The following is a 21,651-nucleotide window of genomic DNA, read 5'->3' on the forward strand; positions in this document are numbered from 1 at the left end:
AAGCCTCTGCTGTCCTCTTTACCCCTTTGAGAACAGAAGGATCAGGCATACTAAAATCCAACATGCCCAATCGTGATTATGAACTGACTGCATCGGTCTTGGGCTGATGTAATATATTAACCTGCACCAAACGGAGTCACACGAGCATCTGTTTTTATGAAATGTTCTAACTTTTTCTTCCTTAATAAAGTATTTTTTTTAAACTGCTAATAGTTTTGCTTGGAAAATGTAATTGTAATTTTGTATTAAATATTTCTGTGTATTTGCGCCCTTTGTGTTCCGCATTCGCTTTCTCCCCTCCCTTGCTTGCGGGTGTGCGTCTGGGGGTAATGGCTTTCCCCCGCTCCTTGTTACCCATTGCTTTGGCTGCTGAATGTGATGTTACAAGAGCAATAATCACAAACCCGGTGACCCTTCCTGCATTTCAGGTGTTTCAGAGTTTGGAGGATCATCACCTGGAAGTGGTATCCTTCTTTCGGGAGAACGGATTTCACGGCCTCATTGCTCATGACTCTGAATACGCTTTGTGTAACATCCCCTCTTACTACAGCTCTCACGCCCTGAAACTCAGCTGGAATGGGAAGAATCTCACTACCAACCAGTTTCTAATGCAAGAGGTAGCCAAACAGCTGGGCCTCAAGATGAGCAACTTTCCCATCTTCGCTGCCCTTTTGGGTAAGGCGTCAACCAAGGAGACAAAATTCTGCAGCTCTAAGGGGCAGAGACGTACAGCTGTGATTAATATCCAATTTCGGTTTTGTGCTCTCTTCCGTTTCCTAAACAGTAGGGGGCAGCAACCTGCAGCACCTGGATTGCTGCAGGTTGCCGACTCCTACAGCACCCGGATTGCTGCAGGTTGACAAGCCTTGTAGCACCCGGAGTGATGCAGGTTGCCGACTCCTACAGCACCCAGATTGCTGCAGGTTGCCGACCACTACAGCACCTGGAGTGCTGCAGGTTGCCGACCCCCGCAGCACCCGGATTGCTGCAGGTTGCCAGGCCCTGCAGCACCCGGAGTGATGCAGGTTGCCGACCCCTGTAGCACCCGGATTGCTGCAGGTTGCTGACCCCTGCAGCACCCGGATTGCTGCAGGTTGCCGACCCCTACAGTACCTGGAGTGCTGCAGGTTGCCGACCCCCGCAGCACCCGGATTGCTGCAGGTTGCCAAGCCCTGCAGCACCCGGAGTGATGCAGGTTGCCGACCCCTGTAGCACCCGGATTGCTGCAGGTTGCTGACCCCTGCAGCACCCGGATTGCTGCAGGTTGCCGACCCCTACAGTACCTGGAGTGCTGCAGGTTGCCGACCCCCGCAGCACCCGGATTGCTGCAGGTTGCCAAGCCCTGCAGCACCCGCAGTGATGCAGGTTGCCGACTCCTACAGCACCCGGATTACAGCAGGTTGCCAAGCCCTACAGCACCCGGAATGCTGCAGGTTGCCAACCCCTGCAGCACCCAGAGAGATGCAGGTTGCCAACCCCTGCAGCACCCAGAGTGATGCAGGTTGCCGACCCCTGCAGCACCCAGAGTGCCGCAGGTTGCCGACCCCTGCAGCACCCAGAATGCCGCAGGTTGCCGACCCCTGCTGCATATGGCAGTAATGTGTTTCATTGCAAATAGAGCTGTGTCCTACCATGAGTCTGCACAAAACATGCAAATCTTTATAGCTTTACATTTCTGGTGGGAAAAGGGAGCAAAATATAGCTGTGGGCAAGCAATATGATAATTGGGAATCTGTCAGCAGGAAGTACCATATTTTCTGGATTATGACGCATTTTTTTCCCTGTAAAACGGGGGAGGGGGGGTTCCATCTTATAATCCGGATGTGACTTACTGGCGCGACGGTGGTGGAGCGGGGTCATAGGAGGCAGGGGCGATGAAACTGAGGGCTCAGCGGAGGGGGTATCACTGCAGTAGAGCAGCTCAGGAGCGTCACAGGACAGCGGGTCGGTGATAATGCGGGCTCGAGTGTGTCACGGCGGTGGGTGCCATTGATCTGCCAGCGGTACATGATGGACTTCAAGAAAATGGCTGCGGAGGCCAATCTCTGCATGCCCCACCTCTGCGGCCATTTTCTTGAAGTCCATCGCCGGCAGTTCAATGGAACCCGCAGCGCGCCAGCAGATCAATGTTGCCCGCCGCCGCGAAACCCCTGAGACCGCAGTAGCACCAACTTTCTGTCCACTGACCCTCCTGAGTCGTGACACCCCCTCCTCCGAGCCTGCAGCTTCGCCGACCCTGTCTCCTGTGACCCTCCTGAGCTACTCCACCACCGTCGCTCCCCCCTGGTGAGATATTATAAGACACACTAGGATTATAATATTTTTTTCCTATTTTCCTCTAAATTTGGGGTGCGTCTAAAAAGAAAAATACAGTAACTGTTCAATACAAACACAGATTGACAGCGCGCACTCGGTGTAGCCCAACAATTTAGGGCATCTTACCATCTACTTGCTTTCTAACTACCTCTGCCCTCCCCTTCTTACTTGATTGACAGCTCTGTCTATTAGGGGAGGGCAGAGATGGACAGAAAACTGCTCCTGTGCTTGGTTTGATCAGTCATTTTGTGCTGACGTGCATAACTTTCCCAGTTGTAAAATGCCTTGTACCACTTTGTCTAAAAGCAATTTTTCAAATAATGGTAATAAATAAAAAAAAAACTAGTAACATTTCGAACACCCTTCCACTGACGGCGGCGCGCAATGGGCCCCCTGGTGGGTGATTTTTACCAAAACCTGGTGGAAAGGAGCAGATTTCCATAATAATCAGTCTGTGTGCGGAAATATTAAAGGGGTCTTGGATAAGTGAGCAGAGCACTGTACTCTTGTATACGGGTGTCCATTAATATTGATATGAAAGCACTAATAAACATCAAGATATGTGAAACAAATTTTAAGACCCCCCCCCCAACCCACCACCAGAGTGAATGGAGCAGCGGTGCACATGTGACAACCTCCGTTCCATTCACCAAAAAGCCAATTATCTAGTTCTTGATTCACCACTAGATGATTTACATCCGGGTCCAGGAGATCTCGTCTTTGCCTAGAAGGATTTGCACAGTTTGGAAGGTTTTTGGGGGTTTTTTTTGTTTTTGTTTTTTTTTATCCACATAAGTGTATGATCTCTCAGGGTCCGAATGCTGGGACCCCCAATAAGCCAGAGAATGAGATCCCCAAAGTCCCCCAGGACTACTCCATCTACTTGTATACGACTGCTGTCAGCCCCATAGAAGTGAATGGAGTATGTCCTCAACCACTCCAAACTGGGAACTTTTTACGCTTCATGGGGGAAGTAGTGATCATGTCCCAGTTTCCAATTCGGAGGGGTACTAGTGAACCCCCCCGCGGTCAAACATTTATCACCTGTATCGAATGGATTTAGTTGGAATAGCCCTATAATTATCTTTTGCATTAATAGTCATATGATTATCCCCCCCCAAAAAAGGGAGCCTTCGGTAATAGAAAAGCCCACCCTCCCCAGGTCCAGCGCTGGGTCTCTGCCGCTGCTTCCGCCTTGTCGACAGCAGTCAGCCTGAGATGACAGCTCAGCGATCGGCCGCAGCTCTGAAAACAATAATAGACATTGGGAGCGGCGGAGGCTCATTGCATGACCTGGGGAGGGTGAGTAAGGCACAGTTTTTGCAGCCAGGAGATGGGGTTTCTAAAAGTGGAAAACCCCTTTAAATGGATTATCTATCAACAACCCCTCCTCCTCTACCCTTGATCTATCGGACTGTATTAAAGTCAGTTTTATGGGGATCTGGCCTTGGACCCCCATCATTGCCACAACAATCACTTTCCATGTGCAGTAGACTATTTTGGCTACTTAGTACAGTAATCTGGCAAACAAAACAACTGCAGAATCTGCATTGAAATACACGGTTGCTTTATGTCCTGCCTGGGTGGATGGCCCCATACACTTGCGTCTGCGTTCCGGATACTTTTACTGATTTCCAACCTTCCGCATTGTATTCCTCATGGTCCCCGATCACCACGTGAGGCTCGGCTGTAGCCCCCCGACACTGGATAGTGACAGATTATCAGATTTTGCAGTCTGTACTATGTGCCGTATGATAATCTGGTCGTGTCTTTTATCCATGTAGGTAATCACATTCTGCCCGATGAAGACCTGGCTGCATTTCATTGGAGCCTGCTGGGACCAGATCATCCTCTCGCTTCACTAAAGGTGACTTGTTTTCTACCTTCCTGGATCCTGTAGATCCCTTTTGCCCATTCAGGATCTGTTAAAGGGGTTTTACCAGGATGATAAATCCTTTGTATGGAAAAGATTTTGGAAAACCAAAGTTTTCCAATACAATTCATTTAAAAAAATGCTTATGTTTTTTCCGATATCAGACTCGCCTATGTATCCTGATCACTGGTCGTCCTGTTTGCTTTTAACCATATTAAGGGATACAGGAATCCTGGTGGATCTCTTGGACAGTGGTATCCATCAGACACATCCCTGAACTGGCGTTTCTCTCGTAGTTTTCTTTGTCCATGGTGTTTCTTTGTCTGGTACTCTCTTTCCTTACGAAAGTTGTTCCCTCTTTTCACCTCAACAAAGAGGTTCTATCTTCATTCTGCCCTTCATCTCTCCACAAGTCATGCGTGGTTAGATCGTTTTGGTTTTTTTTGAGTTGTCTGTAACGCTCCCCACCCCATTAGACCTCTGGACACTAAAGGGTACTTTACACACTGCGACATCGCTATCGATCTCGTTAGCGATGTGAAATTCTAGATCGCAAGTGCGATCTTTCGAGATCGCACATGCGTAAAATGACCTATGCGTGATCTCAAAAGATCGCACTTGCGATCTAGAATTTCACATCGCTAACGAGATCGATAGCGATGTCGCAGTGTGTAAAGTACCCTTAAGAACGACGAGAGGGACACCAGTCTGGGCACTCTTCAGATGGACTATATCGGTACCTGAAAAACCTCTTTCTAAGAGATCAGTCATGATGGTTCTTGTTTACTCCCTAATGAAGGCTACGGCAAAAAAAAAATTCCAAAAATCCTCTTTTTGTCCATCGAGCATGCTCAATAGTTTAACAAAGAGTGCAGGTAACCTTTTGCAGTTACCAGGCTGGCCGAGGTGGTCCCACAGTAGGGGCCAAGCATGCACAGTGTACAATTTTGAGTAGCAATCATGACACTGCTGAGTGCCAACTTGCGCATTAATATGAGTGAGTGAGGCAGGCAGAGAGCGTTATTCTCTGCGTCTGTCTGCAATAATATGAGGCAGGCAGAGAGCGTTATTATCTGCGTCTGTCTGCAATAATATGAGGCAGGCAGAGAGCGTTATTCTCTGCGTCTGTCTGCAATAATATGAGGCAGGCAGAGAGCGTTATTATCTGCGTCTGTCTGCAATAATATGAGGCAGGCAGAGAGTGTTATTCTCTGCGTCTGCCTGCCTGCAACAGTATGAGGCAGGCAGAGAGTGTTATTCTCTGCGTCTGCCTGCCTGCAACAGTATGAGGCAGGCAGAGAGCGTTATTCTCTGCGTCTGTCTGCCTGCAATAATTTGAGGCAGGCAGAGAGTGTTATTCTCTGCGTCTGTCTGCAATAATATGAGGCAGGCAGAGAGCGTTATTCTCTGCGTCTGTCTGCAATAATAGGCAGGCAGAGAGTGTTATTCTCTGCGTCTGCCTGCCTGCAACAGTATGAGGCAGGCAGAGAGCGTTATTCTCTGCGTCTGTCTGCCTGCAATAATGAGGCAGGCAGAGAGTTTTATTCTCAGTGTCTGTCTGTAATAATATGAGGCAGTCAGAGAGCGTTATTCTCTGCGTCTGTCTGCAATAATATGAGGCAGGCAGAGAGTGTTATTCTCTGCGTCTGCCTGCCTGCAACAGTATGAGGCAGGCAGAGAGCGTTATTCTCTGCGTCTGTCTGCCTGCAATAATGAGGCAGGCAGAGAGTTTTATTCTCAGTGTCTGTCTGTAATAATATGAGGCAGGCAGAGAGCGTTATTCTCTGCGTCTGTCTGCCTGAAATATAACCATTCAAATTAGCACATTGCAACATCATTAGCGCTGCTCAGAATGTGCACAGTGCAATGCTCAGCCCCAGCATGAGAACGCCGGGGTCTGCCTGGACCCATGCATCAGTTATGAGGTTCCTGCTATCATTTGAGCAAACTTGGCTGCAAAAGGAGGAATCTGTGGGTGGACGAAATACGAAGCAAAGAGGAACAGAAGACAAGTCGTCAAGATATTAAATGAATTGTATTGGAAAAGGGTTTTTGTCTGCAGTGGACGCTGATTGACAGGTCGGCATCCAGAAAGGAAATATGACGTCTGTGCTCCTTGTTTGATCAAATGGGGTCTTACTTGCAGGTCCGTGCTCACCAGCTTGTCCTGCCACCTTGTGATGTGGTTATTAAAGCTGTCTCTGAGTATGTGGCAACTATTAAAGACGCCTCTAATCTCGACGCTGTGGGGAAGGAGATTTTCCGACATTCGCAGGTGAGTTAGACATCAGACGGCAATAGATAGCATCATGTTGATATACTGACACTGCTGTATATGCATCACACATGAAAGACTGAGACTGCTGTATACATCACACAGGAGACACTGAAACTGCTGTATGCATCACACAGGAGAGACAAACTGCTGTATACATCACACTGGAGACACTGAAACTGCTGTATACATCACACAGGAGACACTGAAACTGCTGTATACATCACACAGGAGACACTGAAACTGCTGTATACATCACACAGGAAACACTGAAACTGCAGTATACATCACGTAAAAGACACTGAGACTGCTGTATATACATCACATAGGAAACAATGAGACTGCTGTTTATACATTACATGAGACACTGACACTGCTGTATATACATCACATGGGATACACTGACACTGATGTATATACATCACATGGGAGACACTGACATTGCTGTATGTAAATCACACATGAGACTGCTGTATACATCACATAGAAGACACTGAAACTCCTGTATATACATCACATGTGAAATAATGAGACTGCTGTATATACATCACATAGGAGACACTGAGACTGTAAGCCAAAGACATCATGGGAAATGTAGTCTTTATTAGAGGGCTACAAGCAATGAACATGTCATACAACCCAGAAATGTTTGCTCTTGGGCAGATGTATATGCATGTATATGCATCACACATCAAAGACTGAGACTCCTATATACATCACACAGGAGACACTGAAACTGCTGTATACATCACACAGGAAACACAAACTGCAGTATACATCATGTAAAAGACAGACTGCTGTATATACATCACATAGGAAACAATGAGACTGCTGTATATACATTACATGAGACACTGACACTGCTGTATATACTTCGCATGGGATACACTGACACTGATGTATATACATCACATGGGAGGCACTGACACTGCTGCATATATATCACACAGGAAACACTGAAACTGCAGTATACATCACATAGAAGACACTGAATCTCCTGTATATACATCACATGTGAAACAATGAGACTGCTGTATATACATCACATAGGAGACATTGAGACTGTAAAGCCAAAGGCATTATGGGACATGAAGTCTTTATTGGAGGGGTACAAACAATGAACATGTCATACAACCCAGAAATGTTGGACAGATATTTATTTTGCATTTTAGTCCCGGACAGAAGATAAAATTGAACGATTTAAAAAAGCCGTGGAATATTATTCAGTTGCCACCAAGCAGCGCCCCCCTCAGCTCAGTCCTACTCCTTTCATCGGTGAGTATGTCGGGAGTGATTGGTGTGTGCCGTGCTTACCGCAGGGTCAGAGCGCTGAGCTCCTGCTTTCCTTAGTTACAGGATATGGACCTAATCAGTTTGGCGTTCCCCCTCTACCACACAACCAAATGGGCGGAGTACATATGGGCAAACCTATGGTGAGTGTTCCCTCCCTGCACGGTATCTGATCCTGTTTTATATAACCTACTGTGATTAGTATTTGTTGTTAAAGGGGTTGTCCAGGATTTGAGAAGCTGCTCCTTAATTTATGGCCGATGCCCCTTATTACAGTGACCGTAACATGGGCTAATGTTTTCTCTATCTCTTCATTGAGGGATACAGAAACCCATGAATGTATGCTACATTATTTTTTAAAAAAATATGTATTTTAAATTGTGTTCCGTTGTTCCCATTTATTTATTATTTATTGGTTGTGGGGGGTTTATTCTTTTTTTAATTTTTCATTTATTTCACACATTTTGCCCCCCACCTTTTGAGGGGACATTTCAACATTGAAATTATTTTTTTATCATATTTTGGTATGTTAGCCCCAGTTACAGGGTAAATTTGGCCTCTTGCTTGAACCCCAGAGCTGATGTGGGTCTGCTAGGACCCTGCAGCTCATGCTACCTCTCCACGCCTCAAATGATCACTGGGTCTAGAGGAGGAAGCACTGTCAGCCCTTCAAAAATGCACTTAATAAACCATTATTAATGGTAATAAACCATATCTCCTCTATGTGGAGTCTGGCTGTGTCTGATAGCAGCTTCTGCAGATGGTATTAAACCATATCTGCCTTCTCTAGGGGGAATCTGGCTGTGTCTGATAGCAGCTTCTGCAGCTGCTTATTCTGCAAATGGGAATAAACCATATCTGCCTTCTCTATGGGGAGTCCGGCTGTGTCTGACAGCAGCTCCTGCAGCTGCTTACTCTGCAGAGGGTGATAAACCATATCTGCCTTCTCTATGGAGAGTCTGGCTGTGTCTGACAGCAGCTCCTGCAGCTGCGTACTCTGCAGATGGTAATAAACCATATCTGCCTTCTCTATGGGGAGTCTGGCTGTGTCTGATAGCAGCTCCTGTAGCTGCTTACTCTGCAGATGATATTAAACCATATCTGTCTTCTCTATGGGCAGTCTGGCTGTGTCTGACAACAGCTTTTCCAACTGCTTACTCTGCAGATGCCTTCTCTATGGGCAGTCTGGCTGTGTCTGACAGCAGCTCCTGCAGCTGCTTACACTGCAAATGGTAATAAACCATATCTACCTTCTCCATGGGGAGTCTGGCTGTGTCTGACAGCAGCTCCCGTAGCTGCTTACTCTGCTGATGGTAATAATCCATATCTGCCTTCTCTATGAGAAGTCTGGCTGTGTCTGACAGCAGCTCCTTCAGCTGCGTACTCTGCAGATGGTAATAAACCATATCGGCCTTCTCTATGGGGAGTCTGGCTGTGTCTGACAGCAGCTCCTGCAGCTGCTTACTCTGTTGATGGAAATAAACCATATCTGCCTTCTCTATGGGGAGTCTGGCTGTGTCTGACAGCAGCTGCTTTCTCTGCAGTGACATTAGAATGTCTCCCAGGGTAAAATGTGGACCGCCAGACTATGAGTGGTCTGGAAAATGACAATACATGAAACTTATTTTCTTTTGTAGTTTGGACACCAGATGCACCCAAAGCTGCAGTATCAGCACCACCCGTTTCCTTCCGGCCCCAATTCTGGGTTTGTTTTTCCTCCTCACCATATGGGCGACTTGTCTCACTTCCACGATGACAACCTTCTGAAAAGCGGCCCGTTTTCTGGCTGGTCCCTGCCGTACGACACGACCGCTTCCAAGTTCCCCAATTCCTTATCTCTGAAGCCTTGCACTTCATCAGGCCAGGAATCGTCACCCTCCTCCTCTTCTGATGAAGACCAAAACGGCGCCGCGTCCAAGTAAGTCACCCGCTGTCGGGGAACGTGACTTATTTTGGTTTGGGGTGAAGCGTTCAAGGTCAACGTCACGTATGGGAAGTTAATCCTTTTCATATTTCTTTTGCGCAGTCACGTGACGGATACTCGTCAACATAAGACTAACTGGGAGGAATCCTCTGGTGATAAGCTGTCCCAGAACTGGGGCCACCAGTCCGGAGGTGGAGAGACTGGCCAGAACATGGGGCACAACGAGTCACAGATTCCATCACTGCTGTCCATGGCTACAAGGAACCACATGGACATCACCACCCCACCTCTACCTCCTGTGGCCCCCGAAGTCTTACGGGTGGCCGAACATAGACATCGCCGTGGTCTGATGTATCCCTACATTTACCATGTGCTGACCAAGGTAAGGTTTATGCTCTGATTAAGCTTAGCTTGGGACTTACTGAAATATGTCACCTAATAAGACAGGGGGTCAGGGTATAGTATCTCCTTAATCAGGCGTCTTTTCCCCCCTCCCCATAGGGTGAGATAAAACTGCCTGTTTGCATAGAGGATGAGTGCAACGCTGACCTTCCACCGGCGGCCATCCTCTTCCGCCCGGCTCGCCAGTATGTATACGGTGTCCTTTTTAGCCTCGCCGAGACCCAGAGGCGCCTGGAGCGGCTCGCCATGCGCCGTCGCCTGCCTGTAGACGGTAAGCCGTTACATTCCTTATTTTTATGGCCATTTTCTTGTCTATATTCCTATAGGATTATAGCTCAGATAATACACCGCCGGTGGTCTACGACACTTGTTTACTTCCCGTCTTGGCTATTTTTTTCCCGCTTGCTCTACACAAATCCTTTGTTCTGCTAAGCTGCCTTATCTAATCTTCCTAAGGATATTTCTGCCTGCTGTTTGTGCCATCCTCCCTGCACTGCTCTTATTTCATGACTATTCATGGTCAAACGCGGCACTAAAGAGGTGATACCCCCCTTAAAGGGTTATTCCCACCTTTACAGATCGGCATATCGTTGGATAGAGCTTGTAAATACAAGCAATTTTGCAATTTACTGCGTCTTGAAATGTTCAGCCGTTCTTGAGATATTAACATTTTTCCTTTGTTTACATCTTGTTGCCTTGGAGACCGACCACCGCTGCTTGACAGCAGAACGTGCGCCAGTTTTCTTTTGAGGTTGTAAGCGGCTGTTTTGAAAATGGCCAAGATTGCTAAACTAGACAACAGCTGTGTTCTGTTTCCAAGACAACGAGCTAGACAGCTGTGGTCGGTTTCCAAGACAACGAGCTGTAAAGAGAAAAGTGTTAATATCTCGTAAACGGCTGCATATTTTAACAGGCAGTAAATTGCAAAAGTGCTTGTTTTTACAAGCTCTATCCAACAATATAACCATCTGGGAAGGTTGGAATAACCCTTTAAGTGCAAAACAAACAGCAGCACCTACAGAAGGTGTTCATCGACCGGCCATGGAGGGCAAAATGAGCATGTACGTACACTTTGTGAAATTTATGCTGTGTTTTTTTGTTTTTTTTTCTCCCTAGTTCCACCAGTGATCATCAAGGAATGGTCCGCCTATAAAGGAAAGTCTCCTCAAACACCAGAACTGGTATCAGCGTTGACCTTTAGAGAATGGACATGTCCCAATTTGAAGAAATTATGGCTCGGCAAAGCTGTAGAAGACAAGAACCGAAGGATGAGAGCTTTCTTGGCGTGCATGAAGGCGGATACCCCCAGCATGCTAAATCCAGCCAACGTGCCCACCCATCTCCTCCTGATGTGCTGCGTGCTGCGGTGAGGAGCGGGGGGGCTTCTGATTGCACGGCGTAAAGGCTGGTCGGTGGGCTTTTGGACATGCAGGTGTCACAGCCTCTTCTTCTTCGCAGATATATGATGCAGTGGCCCGGAGGGAGGATATTACTGAGGCACGAGCTGGACGCCTTCTTAGCCCAAGCCGTATCTTCTCAACTCTACGAGCCCGACCAACTCCAAGAGCTCAAGGTAAGAGATGGACGACTCGAGAAACCCTAACAAAAGGGCGCCTCCTAAGGTGAAGTAACGAGCTGGTGTTAATTCCCCGAGCAGATTGAGAAGCTGGATGCCCGTGGAGTGCAGCTGGCGGCTCTCTTCATGAGTGGGGTGGACACTGCACTATTTGCCAACGACGCCTGCGGCCAGCCGGTCCCTTGGGAGCACTGCTGCCCTTGGATCTACTTTGACGGAAAGCTTTTCCAGAGCAAGCTAATCCGAGCCGGCCGCGAGAAGGTCCCATTGATTGAACTGTGCGACGGCCAGGTAAGTAGTCAAGATTTGCCGATGTCTTGGATTGGCGCTGCAACGTGGCGCCATCATGACGGAGATCCAACAATTGCCTCCCGTAGGCAGAGCAGGCAGCCAAAGTGGAGAAGATGAGACAGAGCATCTTGGAGGGGATCAATCTTAATCGCCAACCTCCTCCGCCACTTCTGCCACCGCCACCGTTCATGCCCCCTATGATGCCACCGTTTTACCCCGTGCCGCTGTATCCCAGAGCCATGGGTTCCATGCCACCACCCCCGCCGGGAAGAAATCGAGGCTTTTCAGGTGAGTATGTGCTGTCTTTTAGTTCACGCTCCCTTGTATTTTTTTTGTTCGTAACTTTTCCTTTCTCCAATGCAGGAGTTCATCCAATTCCTCCACAAGGAGGTAAGCTGGAAATCGCGGGAATGGTGGTAGGTCAGTGGGCCGGCAGCAAACCATCCCGAGGTCGGGGAGCTTTCGGCATGCAAGTGGTCTCTGTTGGGGGTCCAGGAAAAGGGTGAGTGCACAACTTTTTGGGGTCTCCGAAATCACTTTTTTATTTGTGATCATCTATTTTGATAAGCCCTTTTTTGTTTGTGTTTTCAGACGAGGAAGAGATAACAACTCTGTTAATAAAGTGACAAAAAACAACAAAAAAGTGAACAAACAGGTAAGAATTTGGTCTATAGATCATCCACAGCTGCCGTTACATTGGATCGTCTGTGGGGTTTACATGCAGTGACATGGTCGACCTGTGGCGTTTACATGCAATGTCCTGGTCGGTCTATGGGGTTTACATGCAATGTTCTGGTCGGTCTATGGGGTTTATATGCAGTGTTATGGTTGGTCTGGGGGGTTTAAATGCAGTGTCATGGTCGGTCTGTGGGGTTTACATGCAGTGACATGGTCGACCTGTGGGGTTTACATGCAATGTCCTGGTCGGTCTATGGGGTTTACATGCAATGTTCTGGTCGGTCTATGGGGTTTATATGCAGTGTTATGGTCGGTCTGTGGGGTTTACATGCAGTGTCATGGTTGGTCTGTGGGGTTTATATGCAGTGTCATGGTTGGTCTGGGGGTTTACATGCAGTGTCATGGTCGTTCTATGAAGTTGACATGCAGTGTCATGGTCGGTCTGAGGGGTTTACATGCAGTGTCATGGTCGGTCTATGGGGTTTACATGCAGTGTCATGGTCGGTCTGTGAGGTTTACATGCAGTGTCATGTTCGGTCTGTGGGGTTTACATGCAGTGTCATGGTCGGTCTGTGGGGTTTACATGCAGTGTCATGGTCAGTCTGAGGGATTTGCATGCCGTGTCATGGTCAGTCTGTGGGGTTTACATGCACTGTCATGGTCGGTCTGTGAGGTTTACATGGATGGTCTGTGAGGTTTACATGCACTGTCATGGATGGTCTGTGAGGTTTACATGCACTGGCATGAACAGTATGTGAGGTTTACATGCACTGTCATGGTCGGTCTATGGGGTTTACATGCACTGTCATGGTCGGTCTATGGAGTTTACATGCAATGTCCTGGTCGGTTTATGGAGTTTATATGCAGTGTCATGGTCGGTCTGGGGTGTTTACATGCAGTGTCATGGTTGGTCTTGGGTGTTTACATGCATGGTCAGTCTGTGGGGTTTAAATGCAGTGTTATGGACGGTCTGTGAGGTTTACATGCAGTGTCATGGTCAGTCTGAGGGGTTTACATGCAGTGCTCTTAATGAGACATCTTAGGGTCACACCTTCACCTCTCACTTTTTTTTATTTTACACTAGGGATCGACCGACAGCCGTAGCCCGTCCCATGTGAATGGGACCAGTGGAAATGCAGTCCCCGAGGAAGAAACCAGCCCTCAAACTGTAGCATGTGCCTTACCCCGGGAATGCAGCGAGCCTTGCAGCAATGGCAACACCTCTCACTACACAGGAATAAGCAGCGATGGCGGCGACAACTGCCGTGACGAAAAGTTGGGTCCAACAGCCCTCCAGAAGGAGGAGTGAGCAGTGCAGGAGAATACAGGGCAACACCGGAGGAGGAGAGTGTCTTGGGGAGGTACAGAGATACCACCACCAACCCCCCCAAAAAACAAAAACATAAAAATGCTGCAACATGTTTGCACGTGATCCCTTTGCACACATTTTAACCAAAATCTTCTATGGTGCTCTGATTGTCAAGTGCTGCCCACATACTCGGAAAAAATGCTGATTCGGTGGCATCCCGGTTCCGGACGCGAGTAATCGGACCCAAAAAAAGCTAGTACAGAATAAGTTCCGGTCTGATGTATATTGCAATGCTGCTAGTTGTTCCTGGCCATAGAAGGAATAAGTTGCAATATAGAAATTAAAGGAAAAAATAATAAGAAAAAAACACGTACTGATGGATTCTCAGTATTAAGCATCGCGGCGGGGAAAGCCGGGAGCTGCACCTCCCCCTTGACACTCGCCTCCTCCTGACTCCGCCTGCCAGACTACCCCAATCCTGTAGATAAAATGTGGGACTTTTTGTCAGAATTTTATTAATATTATTTTTTATATGTACATATATATATAAAAATAATTATATATATATATATAAATATGGCCTTTGTACAAAGGGGACATTCAGGAAAAAGAGGACTGTCATGGGCAGATTTTTCCTGCCTTCTAATAAGGTCAAGCCTGTGTTTTCTGCTGGGTGATTTCGTTTTTCGCTCGCCTCCTCCCATTTCTTTCATCCGTTCGGAGCAATATCTCGCGCCGGCTTTTTTCCGACAGAGCCGTCCTCGTTCCATTCGACGCCGAGGAACACTCTTTGCTCCAACGTTCGAAGGAAACCGGGGGGTCGAGGTGGCTACTGGGGGTGACCCTCTCAATTTACTGGTTGGCAAATGGTATAAATCCAAGGCCAGCAGAGACGCTCGCACCACACATCGCTTGACATCACACACACAAGAAAAAAAAAAGGTTAAACCTCAAGTTTTTGGCGAAGATGTACTGTGAATGATTGTATGTGCATAACGTGGTCCGCGCGCCGCACCGAGTACGCATCTAGGACTTGTCTGACAAGGCTCACTGTGTATATTGTGAATATGCATACGTTTGTGCACAGACTTTATGTACAGAGAGAGGCAGAGAGAGATCTATTTATGTAACCTATAAATATATATTTAGTTAAAAAAGAAAAAAAAATAAGCCACATTTGCATCCTAAGCAGACCCAGTATTCCTTCGAGAACGCTGCCGCTGCTGGGGGGAAGGTTTGTGGCCGTTTCTGAACTGTACTCCGGACGTGTAACTCACTCGAACAGGGAGAGGGCAGATCTCGCCCTCGTGTCCAGCGTTCCGTTTTGGAATCCTCGCTTGGCGCCCACGTCTCCAAAACGTAACGAAAAATTAGATTTTTTTTTTTATTATTACCTTTTTACGAAAGAAACGCCCATCGGCTTTTTCTCTGTCTGAGGAGGCTTGCAGCCTGTTGCTCTGCACCTGTCCCTTTTCCCGGTAGGAAACGAACCCAAGTCTCCATTCCCCCCTTAGGAATTATCCCAATTCCAAGTAGGAAACAAACCCAATTCTCTCTTCATCCCTTTGGAAACTAACCCAATTGATTTGTCCCGTCGGAACTGAACCCAATTCTCCATTTTTCCGGTAGGAAACAAACCCAATTCTCCATACCCTCCTTAGGAAACAAGCCCAATTCTCCATTTCCCCGGTAGGAAACAAAACTAATTCTCCATATCCTCCTTAGGAAACAAGCCCAATTCTCCATATCCTCAGGAAACAAACCCAATTCTCCCTTTCTCCCGTAGTAAACTAACCCAATTCTCCCTTTCCCCCTTAGGAAACAAACTCAATCCTCCCTTTTCTCGGTAGATAACAAACCCAATCCTCCCTTTCTCCCATAAGAAACAAACCCAATTCTCCATTTCCCCGGTAGGAAACAAACTCAATTCTCAAATTCCCCCTTAGGAAACAAACCCAATTCTCCATATCCTCCTTAGGAAACAAGCCCAATTCTCCATTTCCCCGGTAGGAATTAAACTCAATTCTCAAATTCCCCCTTACAAAACAAACCCAATTCACCATATCCTCCTTAGGAAACAAGCCCAATTCTCTATTTCCCCAATAGGAAACAAACCAAATTCTCCATTTTCCTGGTAGGAAAAGAACCCAATTCTCCATATCCTCCTTAGGAAACAAACCCAATTCTCCATATCCTCCTTAGGAAACTAACCTAATTTTCCATATCCTCCTTAGGAAACAAACCCAATTATTATTTTTAACTTTTTCTTCTTCCCATCTTTTAGTTTGTCTTTACGTGGTTTCTCTAAGCTTAGACTGCGGGCTGCATCCAGCAAGAGAGGACTGTCCGATACGAATGCAGTCCACTTATCTAGAAAGATTTGTTTTTTTTCCTCCCCTTCTTCCCCCGACTTCCACTGTAAATTTGGTTTTCATGTATCTATCCATTTTCTGGGGGCAATGGTCGGATAAGCCACTGTTCCATCCTTAGGGGTCGGATGTTTAACGCTCTGTTGCTTCTTAAATCCTTGATCAGCTTTTACCGTATCCCCCACCTATTAAATATGGGGGGTACCACCTCGTTTTTTGCCATCCTGATGAATTGTTTTTTACTCCCTATCGGTATTTATTTTACACTTTGTGACAAAACATTACTTATACTCGTAGTAAGGACAATTTTTAAGAGATCTCCGTACCCATCTTCTCAAAATAAGAAAAGGGGGGCTTCGTTAGCTTCCACGGTCTGTGTAATCAAGACAGGGTCGAGTGTTGAAATTTCGACCTTTTATCATCCCGACGGGTGTTTGCAAAGGCCCCAAAACCCATCAGAGTGGCCTGATGCCACCAAAAATGGTGGGTTTGGCCAATTTTTAAAAGGGCTTTAGTGTAGCTATCATTATGGGGGGTCCGAGTGCTGAGACCACCACTAAAATGAACTGAGTACTGTGCCTCTTCGCTCGCTCACACCATAGGATCCTTACACTATATGCTCAGTTCTCCTAGTAGCACCATGTTTTGTTTTAGCGCTCAGTTGAGATCTTGCTACCTAGATCTCAACTAAGAAATACATTTTTAGCACGATAACGTTTTCTAAATCCTGTAGGCACTCTTTCTTTAGAATTGATTTGCTTAACTGTTGGCCATATTATGATCTCAGTTTTGGGGGACTAATTACGAGCCATTTCCGAGGGGGGGGCTAATTTTTTGGGTACCGTTTGATTCCCCTTTACGCCATCTTGGAAAACAATACAAAAGTTTATGACCCTAGGCATCCTTTGTTGAGCAAAGCATTGTATTCATCCACCCACCCAGAACAGGGGGGCAATTGGCAGACTAAAAGCCAATGGTTACGATACTGATACCAGTCCCTGCTCCATACTTTTCCCCCCACCTTCTGTCCCACTTCGACCAGAAAGGATTTCGGCGTGTACTCGGCAGAGCTGAGCCGATTTATCCAATGTACAGTTGATAGAATGGTTTTGCAGTGTTGCGGTGCTCTAACCGGCCCTTTACATTGCATGTTTGTGTTCTTTTTTTTTTTATTGTATTTTGAACTCCAAACTTTTTGACAAAAGAAGGGAGGTAACGTTACAATGGTCTCTTCAAGTTTCAAAACAAAATAAAATACCATTCGGCGGCATAACAGGCTTGGGGCATTCACTTACCCATTCTGTAATAACGCCAAGCTGCTTTCTGACGTTTTGAACTCCAAACTGTTGATTGAGGAGAGGTAACGTTACAATGGTTCCTTCAAACGTCAAAGCAAAAAAAATAAATACTATTCGGCGGCATAACAGGTTTGTGGCATTCACTTACCCATTCTGTAATAACAGGAGTATTGCCAAGCTACTTTCCAATGTTTTGAACTCCAAACTGTTGACAGAAGAAGGGAGGTAACGTTACAATGGATTCTTCAAACGTCAAAGCAGAAACAAAAAATCAATTTGGCGGCATAACAAGCTTGGGTCTTTCCCTTCCCATTCTGTAATAACGAGAGTCTTGCCAAGCCGCTTTCTGACATTTTGAACTCCAAACTGTTGACACAAGAAGGGAGGTAACATTACAATGGTCTCTTCAAATGTCAAAGCTTCGGCGGCATAACAGGCTTGGGGCATTCCCTTTCCATTCTGTAATAACGGAGTCTTGCCAAGCCGCTTTCTGACGTTTTGAACTCCAAACTGTTGACAACAGAAGGGAGGTAACCTTACAATGGTCTCTTCAAACGTCAAAGCAGGAAAAAAAATCCAATTTGGCGGCATAACAAGCTTGGGTCATTCCCTTCTCATTCTGTAATAACGGGAGTCTTGCCAAGCCGCTTTCTGACGTTTTGAACTCCAAACTGTTGACACAAGAAGGGAGGTAACCTTACAATGGTCTCTTCAAATGTCAAAGCAAAAAAATAACATTCGGCAGCATAACAGGCTTGGAGAATTCCCTTCCCACTCATTAATAACAGGAGTCATGCCAACCTGCTTTCTGACGTTTTGAACTCCAAACTGTTGACAAAAGAAGGGAGGTAACGTTACAATGGTCTCTTCAAATGTCAAAGCTTCGGCAGCATAACAGGCTTGGGGCATTCCCTTTCCATTCTGTAATAACGGAGTCTTGCCAAGCCGCTTTCTGACGTTTTGAACTCCAAACTGTTGACAACAGAAGGGAGGTAACCTTACAATGGTCTCTTCAAACGTCAATGCCTGGCATAACAGGCTTGGGACATTCTGTACCTTTGCTGATGATATTAACGGGAGTCATGCCAAGCCGCTTTCTGACGTCGGCATCCACCGATGCCCCGCTGCTCGGATCTCTTCTCTTTTTTTTAGGCATTGTTATCAAATACATTGTCCAGAGGAGTCGTGATGAAAATTCTCCTCTGATTACTTACTATGGCCGCCTGGACGGACTTATGACGATTTCCTTTAAGGATCGTGCCCATGCCCACAGGGTATCAGAGGGCAAAAACTGTTTTGTTCATAGAGGGGGGAACCTGTCCTGATATTTCACAGGGGAGAAAAAAAAAAAGAACAGCCAGTTCCCACCCAAAAGTGTCAACTAGTGATTTTTTAATTTTTTTTTTTCATATTTTTATCGCATTTCACAACTAATTTTAATCACACGTGAACATCCACTATTAATTTGATTTTTATCATTTATTTTTATTTTTTATCATGTGTTGTACGCACATAACGTAGCTGGTGAGCGGCGGCAATTTAAACCGTTTTTTTCCGCCCTCGCCAGAAAGTTTTGTTGAAATGTTTTCTCACTAACCGTAATCTCTCTTGACATTTTAATTAAAGTAACCGCTAATCTCATATATTAGATCACATAATTGTTTCAAGCGAAATACCTTTCTGACGTTAAACCCGTATATATCTTCCACATTTGGCGCGTTTGTTCCCGACGCCCGTTTTGCCTGCATCCAAGACGGGCGCGAAAAACTCGGCATATACGGAAGATTTTATTTTATTATTTTTTTTATTATTTGTTTATTTTATTTTTTATTTATTTTTATTTTTTTTATGCTTTTTTGTGTTTGATTTCAGAAAGGTCATTTTGAGCAATTGCTGGCTTCAACCAATTAAGCGCACGTAACGTAGAAGGGGTTTAGTAGCAGATATTCATTCTGTTTTTGCAATGTTTTGGTTACCCGGCTAGGATATATATATTTTTTGGGGGGTAAGGGGTGGGTGGGCATTTATTGTTGATGTAACACTTGTTCTTTATTATATACATATTGCTCGAATTGACTTATGGTAGGTTCCCAAGAAACCCCCCTCCCCCTGTAATCTGTATGAACGGGTGACGGCTTTTCGGACCGGAACCCACCGAACCGGTAGGATGTTTTGGGAACGGTAGCTATGTGTCGCCTTGTTTCTTGTATCGTGCACCGTCTGACATGGAAAAACAAGGCACGTCCATGACACTTTACCTAGGCGGAACTTTGACGTATATATATATATATTAACCAAACCACCACTCCCAGTATTCTGGGGCCTTCCCCGCTTTGACATCACAACACGCCATAAATGAAGACTAGCACATCTTTACCGTAGACCCTTGCAGTAGTTTTCACAGTCCGAACATCCAAAGGCTTCAATTGTGTTGCGTGGGGGGAAAGACTGTGGAGTGCGAGACTACCTGACACCAATGAATTTTCTTTAAAAAACTTTCACATCCTGGCTATTTCCATTCTCGATGTCTCGAGAAGGGGCAAACCCATTCGTCATTTATTTACTTGTCATATATTTTTCTTTCTTTTTTTTTATTCTCACACCTAATAGTGGGGATTATTTTCAGATTTTTAATATTTAGATGTTCTTGAGACAAAGAAAAAAGCAACCTTAACATTTTCTTCTTCAGACTTGTAAGACGTGACACTTAAGAAAAAAAAATGTAAAAAATACAAAAAAAAAAATAAATAAAAAATATATTGTCCTCGCACACCCGATTCCTTTTGGGTGTCGACTTTTGACCCATCTGTATCTGCCGCACACGTATTTGTGATAGTACGCTTCTCTTTTAATTCCTGGTTTAGTGGTAACTTAATTGCGAATTTAATTATTTTTTTTTCAAGAAGAAACAGAACCTTTTGAAAGCAAATCTTGCTGACTTTCAAAGTGTAAGTATATATATTTTGTAAGTCCCGCTCCCTGTTAAACCCGATTATTTTTTTTTTCTTAATATAAACTTCCCGCTTTCTCTTCAGTTTTTGTTTTTTTTCGGAGGTTTTAATTTTTAGCTAGGTGAATCTTTCACTGCAATGAATCTTTGTTAGTAATTTCATGTTTTAACTGATACTGTCTGTGTTTTAATTACAGTAAAAAAAATATCTAAAAAAAAACAAACAAAAAAAAAACATGGCTTCTCGATTATATTTTCTCCCCCCCACCTGTTAATAAACGCCCCCCTTTCCTCTTATGCTAGTCACCTGTTTAGTGGATGGGTAATGTGCAACTATCTCCCACCTCCCAAAAATATTCCTGTCCTGTAATCCCTTTCCCCCCCGGCATCTCCATAGTTTATCAATGTAAGTTAGAGCGGCAAAACTCTTGAGAATGTCTGCTGTTGTTGAGAAGGTGGTGAAATTATGATGCAGAATGTTTAGGAACGCTTCATGGAGGAGCTTGGTTTCCAGTTAGAAAGACTTACAATGCTTAATAAAGTCTATTCTTTTAGTAAAAATCTGTCTCGCTTTTTTATTGCACCAAAAAGAGGATTTTTGGTACTCACTGTTAAAAAACAAATGGCATGTTATATTTTCCGCCTCTAATTGACCTATGTAAGCGACAATGGAAAAAGAGAATTTTTGGTACTCCCTTTAAATAAAAAATATGGTATGTTTTCCACCTTTGATTGACCTATGTAAGTGACATTGGAAAAAAGAGGATTTTTGGTACTCACTGTAAAAAAAATAGCATGTTATTTTTTCCGCCTCTAATTGACCTATGTAGGCGACACTGGAAAAAGAGGATTTTTTGATACTCCCTTTAAAGAAAAAATAAAAAATATGGTATGTTTTCTACCTTTGATTGATCTATGTAAGCAACACTGGAAAAAGAGGATTTTTGGTACTCACTGTAATAGAAAACATGTTATGTTTTGCGCCCTTGATTGACCTATGTAAACGACTCTGGGGGAAAAAGGAATTTTTGGTATTTACTTTAAAGAAAAAATAGCGACACTGGAAAATGACGATTTTTGGTACTCACTGTAAAAGAAAA

The 21,651-nt window shown here is 45.3% G+C and overlaps 1 protein-coding gene across 1 annotated transcript; it reads left to right on the top strand.

Moving 5' to 3' along the window:
* The first annotated feature begins 329 nt into the window (after positions 1-329).
* LOC142269192 (constitutive coactivator of PPAR-gamma-like protein 2) lies at positions 330-21,199 on the top strand. Its single transcript, XM_075332381.1, has 15 exons — positions 330-675; positions 4,101-4,183; positions 6,336-6,464; positions 7,637-7,739; positions 7,815-7,897; positions 9,392-9,672; positions 9,781-10,060; positions 10,180-10,351; positions 11,197-11,446; positions 11,539-11,653; positions 11,738-11,947; positions 12,034-12,235; positions 12,311-12,449; positions 12,539-12,602; positions 13,710-21,199. Exons 1-15 carry the CDS (start codon positions 330-332, stop codon positions 13,932-13,934), a joined length of 2,682 nt encoding a protein of 893 aa, XP_075188496.1. The 3' UTR covers positions 13,935-21,199.
* The last annotated feature ends 452 nt before the right edge of the window (positions 21,200-21,651 follow it).

This window comes from Anomaloglossus baeobatrachus, unplaced genomic scaffold (assembly GCF_048569485.1).
Source record: "Anomaloglossus baeobatrachus isolate aAnoBae1 unplaced genomic scaffold, aAnoBae1.hap1 Scaffold_3148, whole genome shotgun sequence".
In the NCBI taxonomy this organism is placed as follows: domain Eukaryota; kingdom Metazoa; phylum Chordata; class Amphibia; order Anura; family Aromobatidae; genus Anomaloglossus; species Anomaloglossus baeobatrachus.

Bases quoted from the DNA above. Each gene is read 5' to 3' on its own strand.
- LOC142269192 (XM_075332381.1), top strand. From the start codon at position 330: ATGGCTTTCCCCCGCTCCTTGTTACCCATTGCTTTGGCTGCTGAATGT. The intron at 10,352-11,196 runs GTAAGCCGTTAC...TTTTCTCCCTAG, and splicing joins CCGTCGCCTGCCTGTAGACG to TTCCACCAGTGATCATCAAG. The intron at 11,654-11,737 runs GTAAGAGATGGA...TTCCCCGAGCAG, and splicing joins ACCAACTCCAAGAGCTCAAG to ATTGAGAAGCTGGATGCCCG.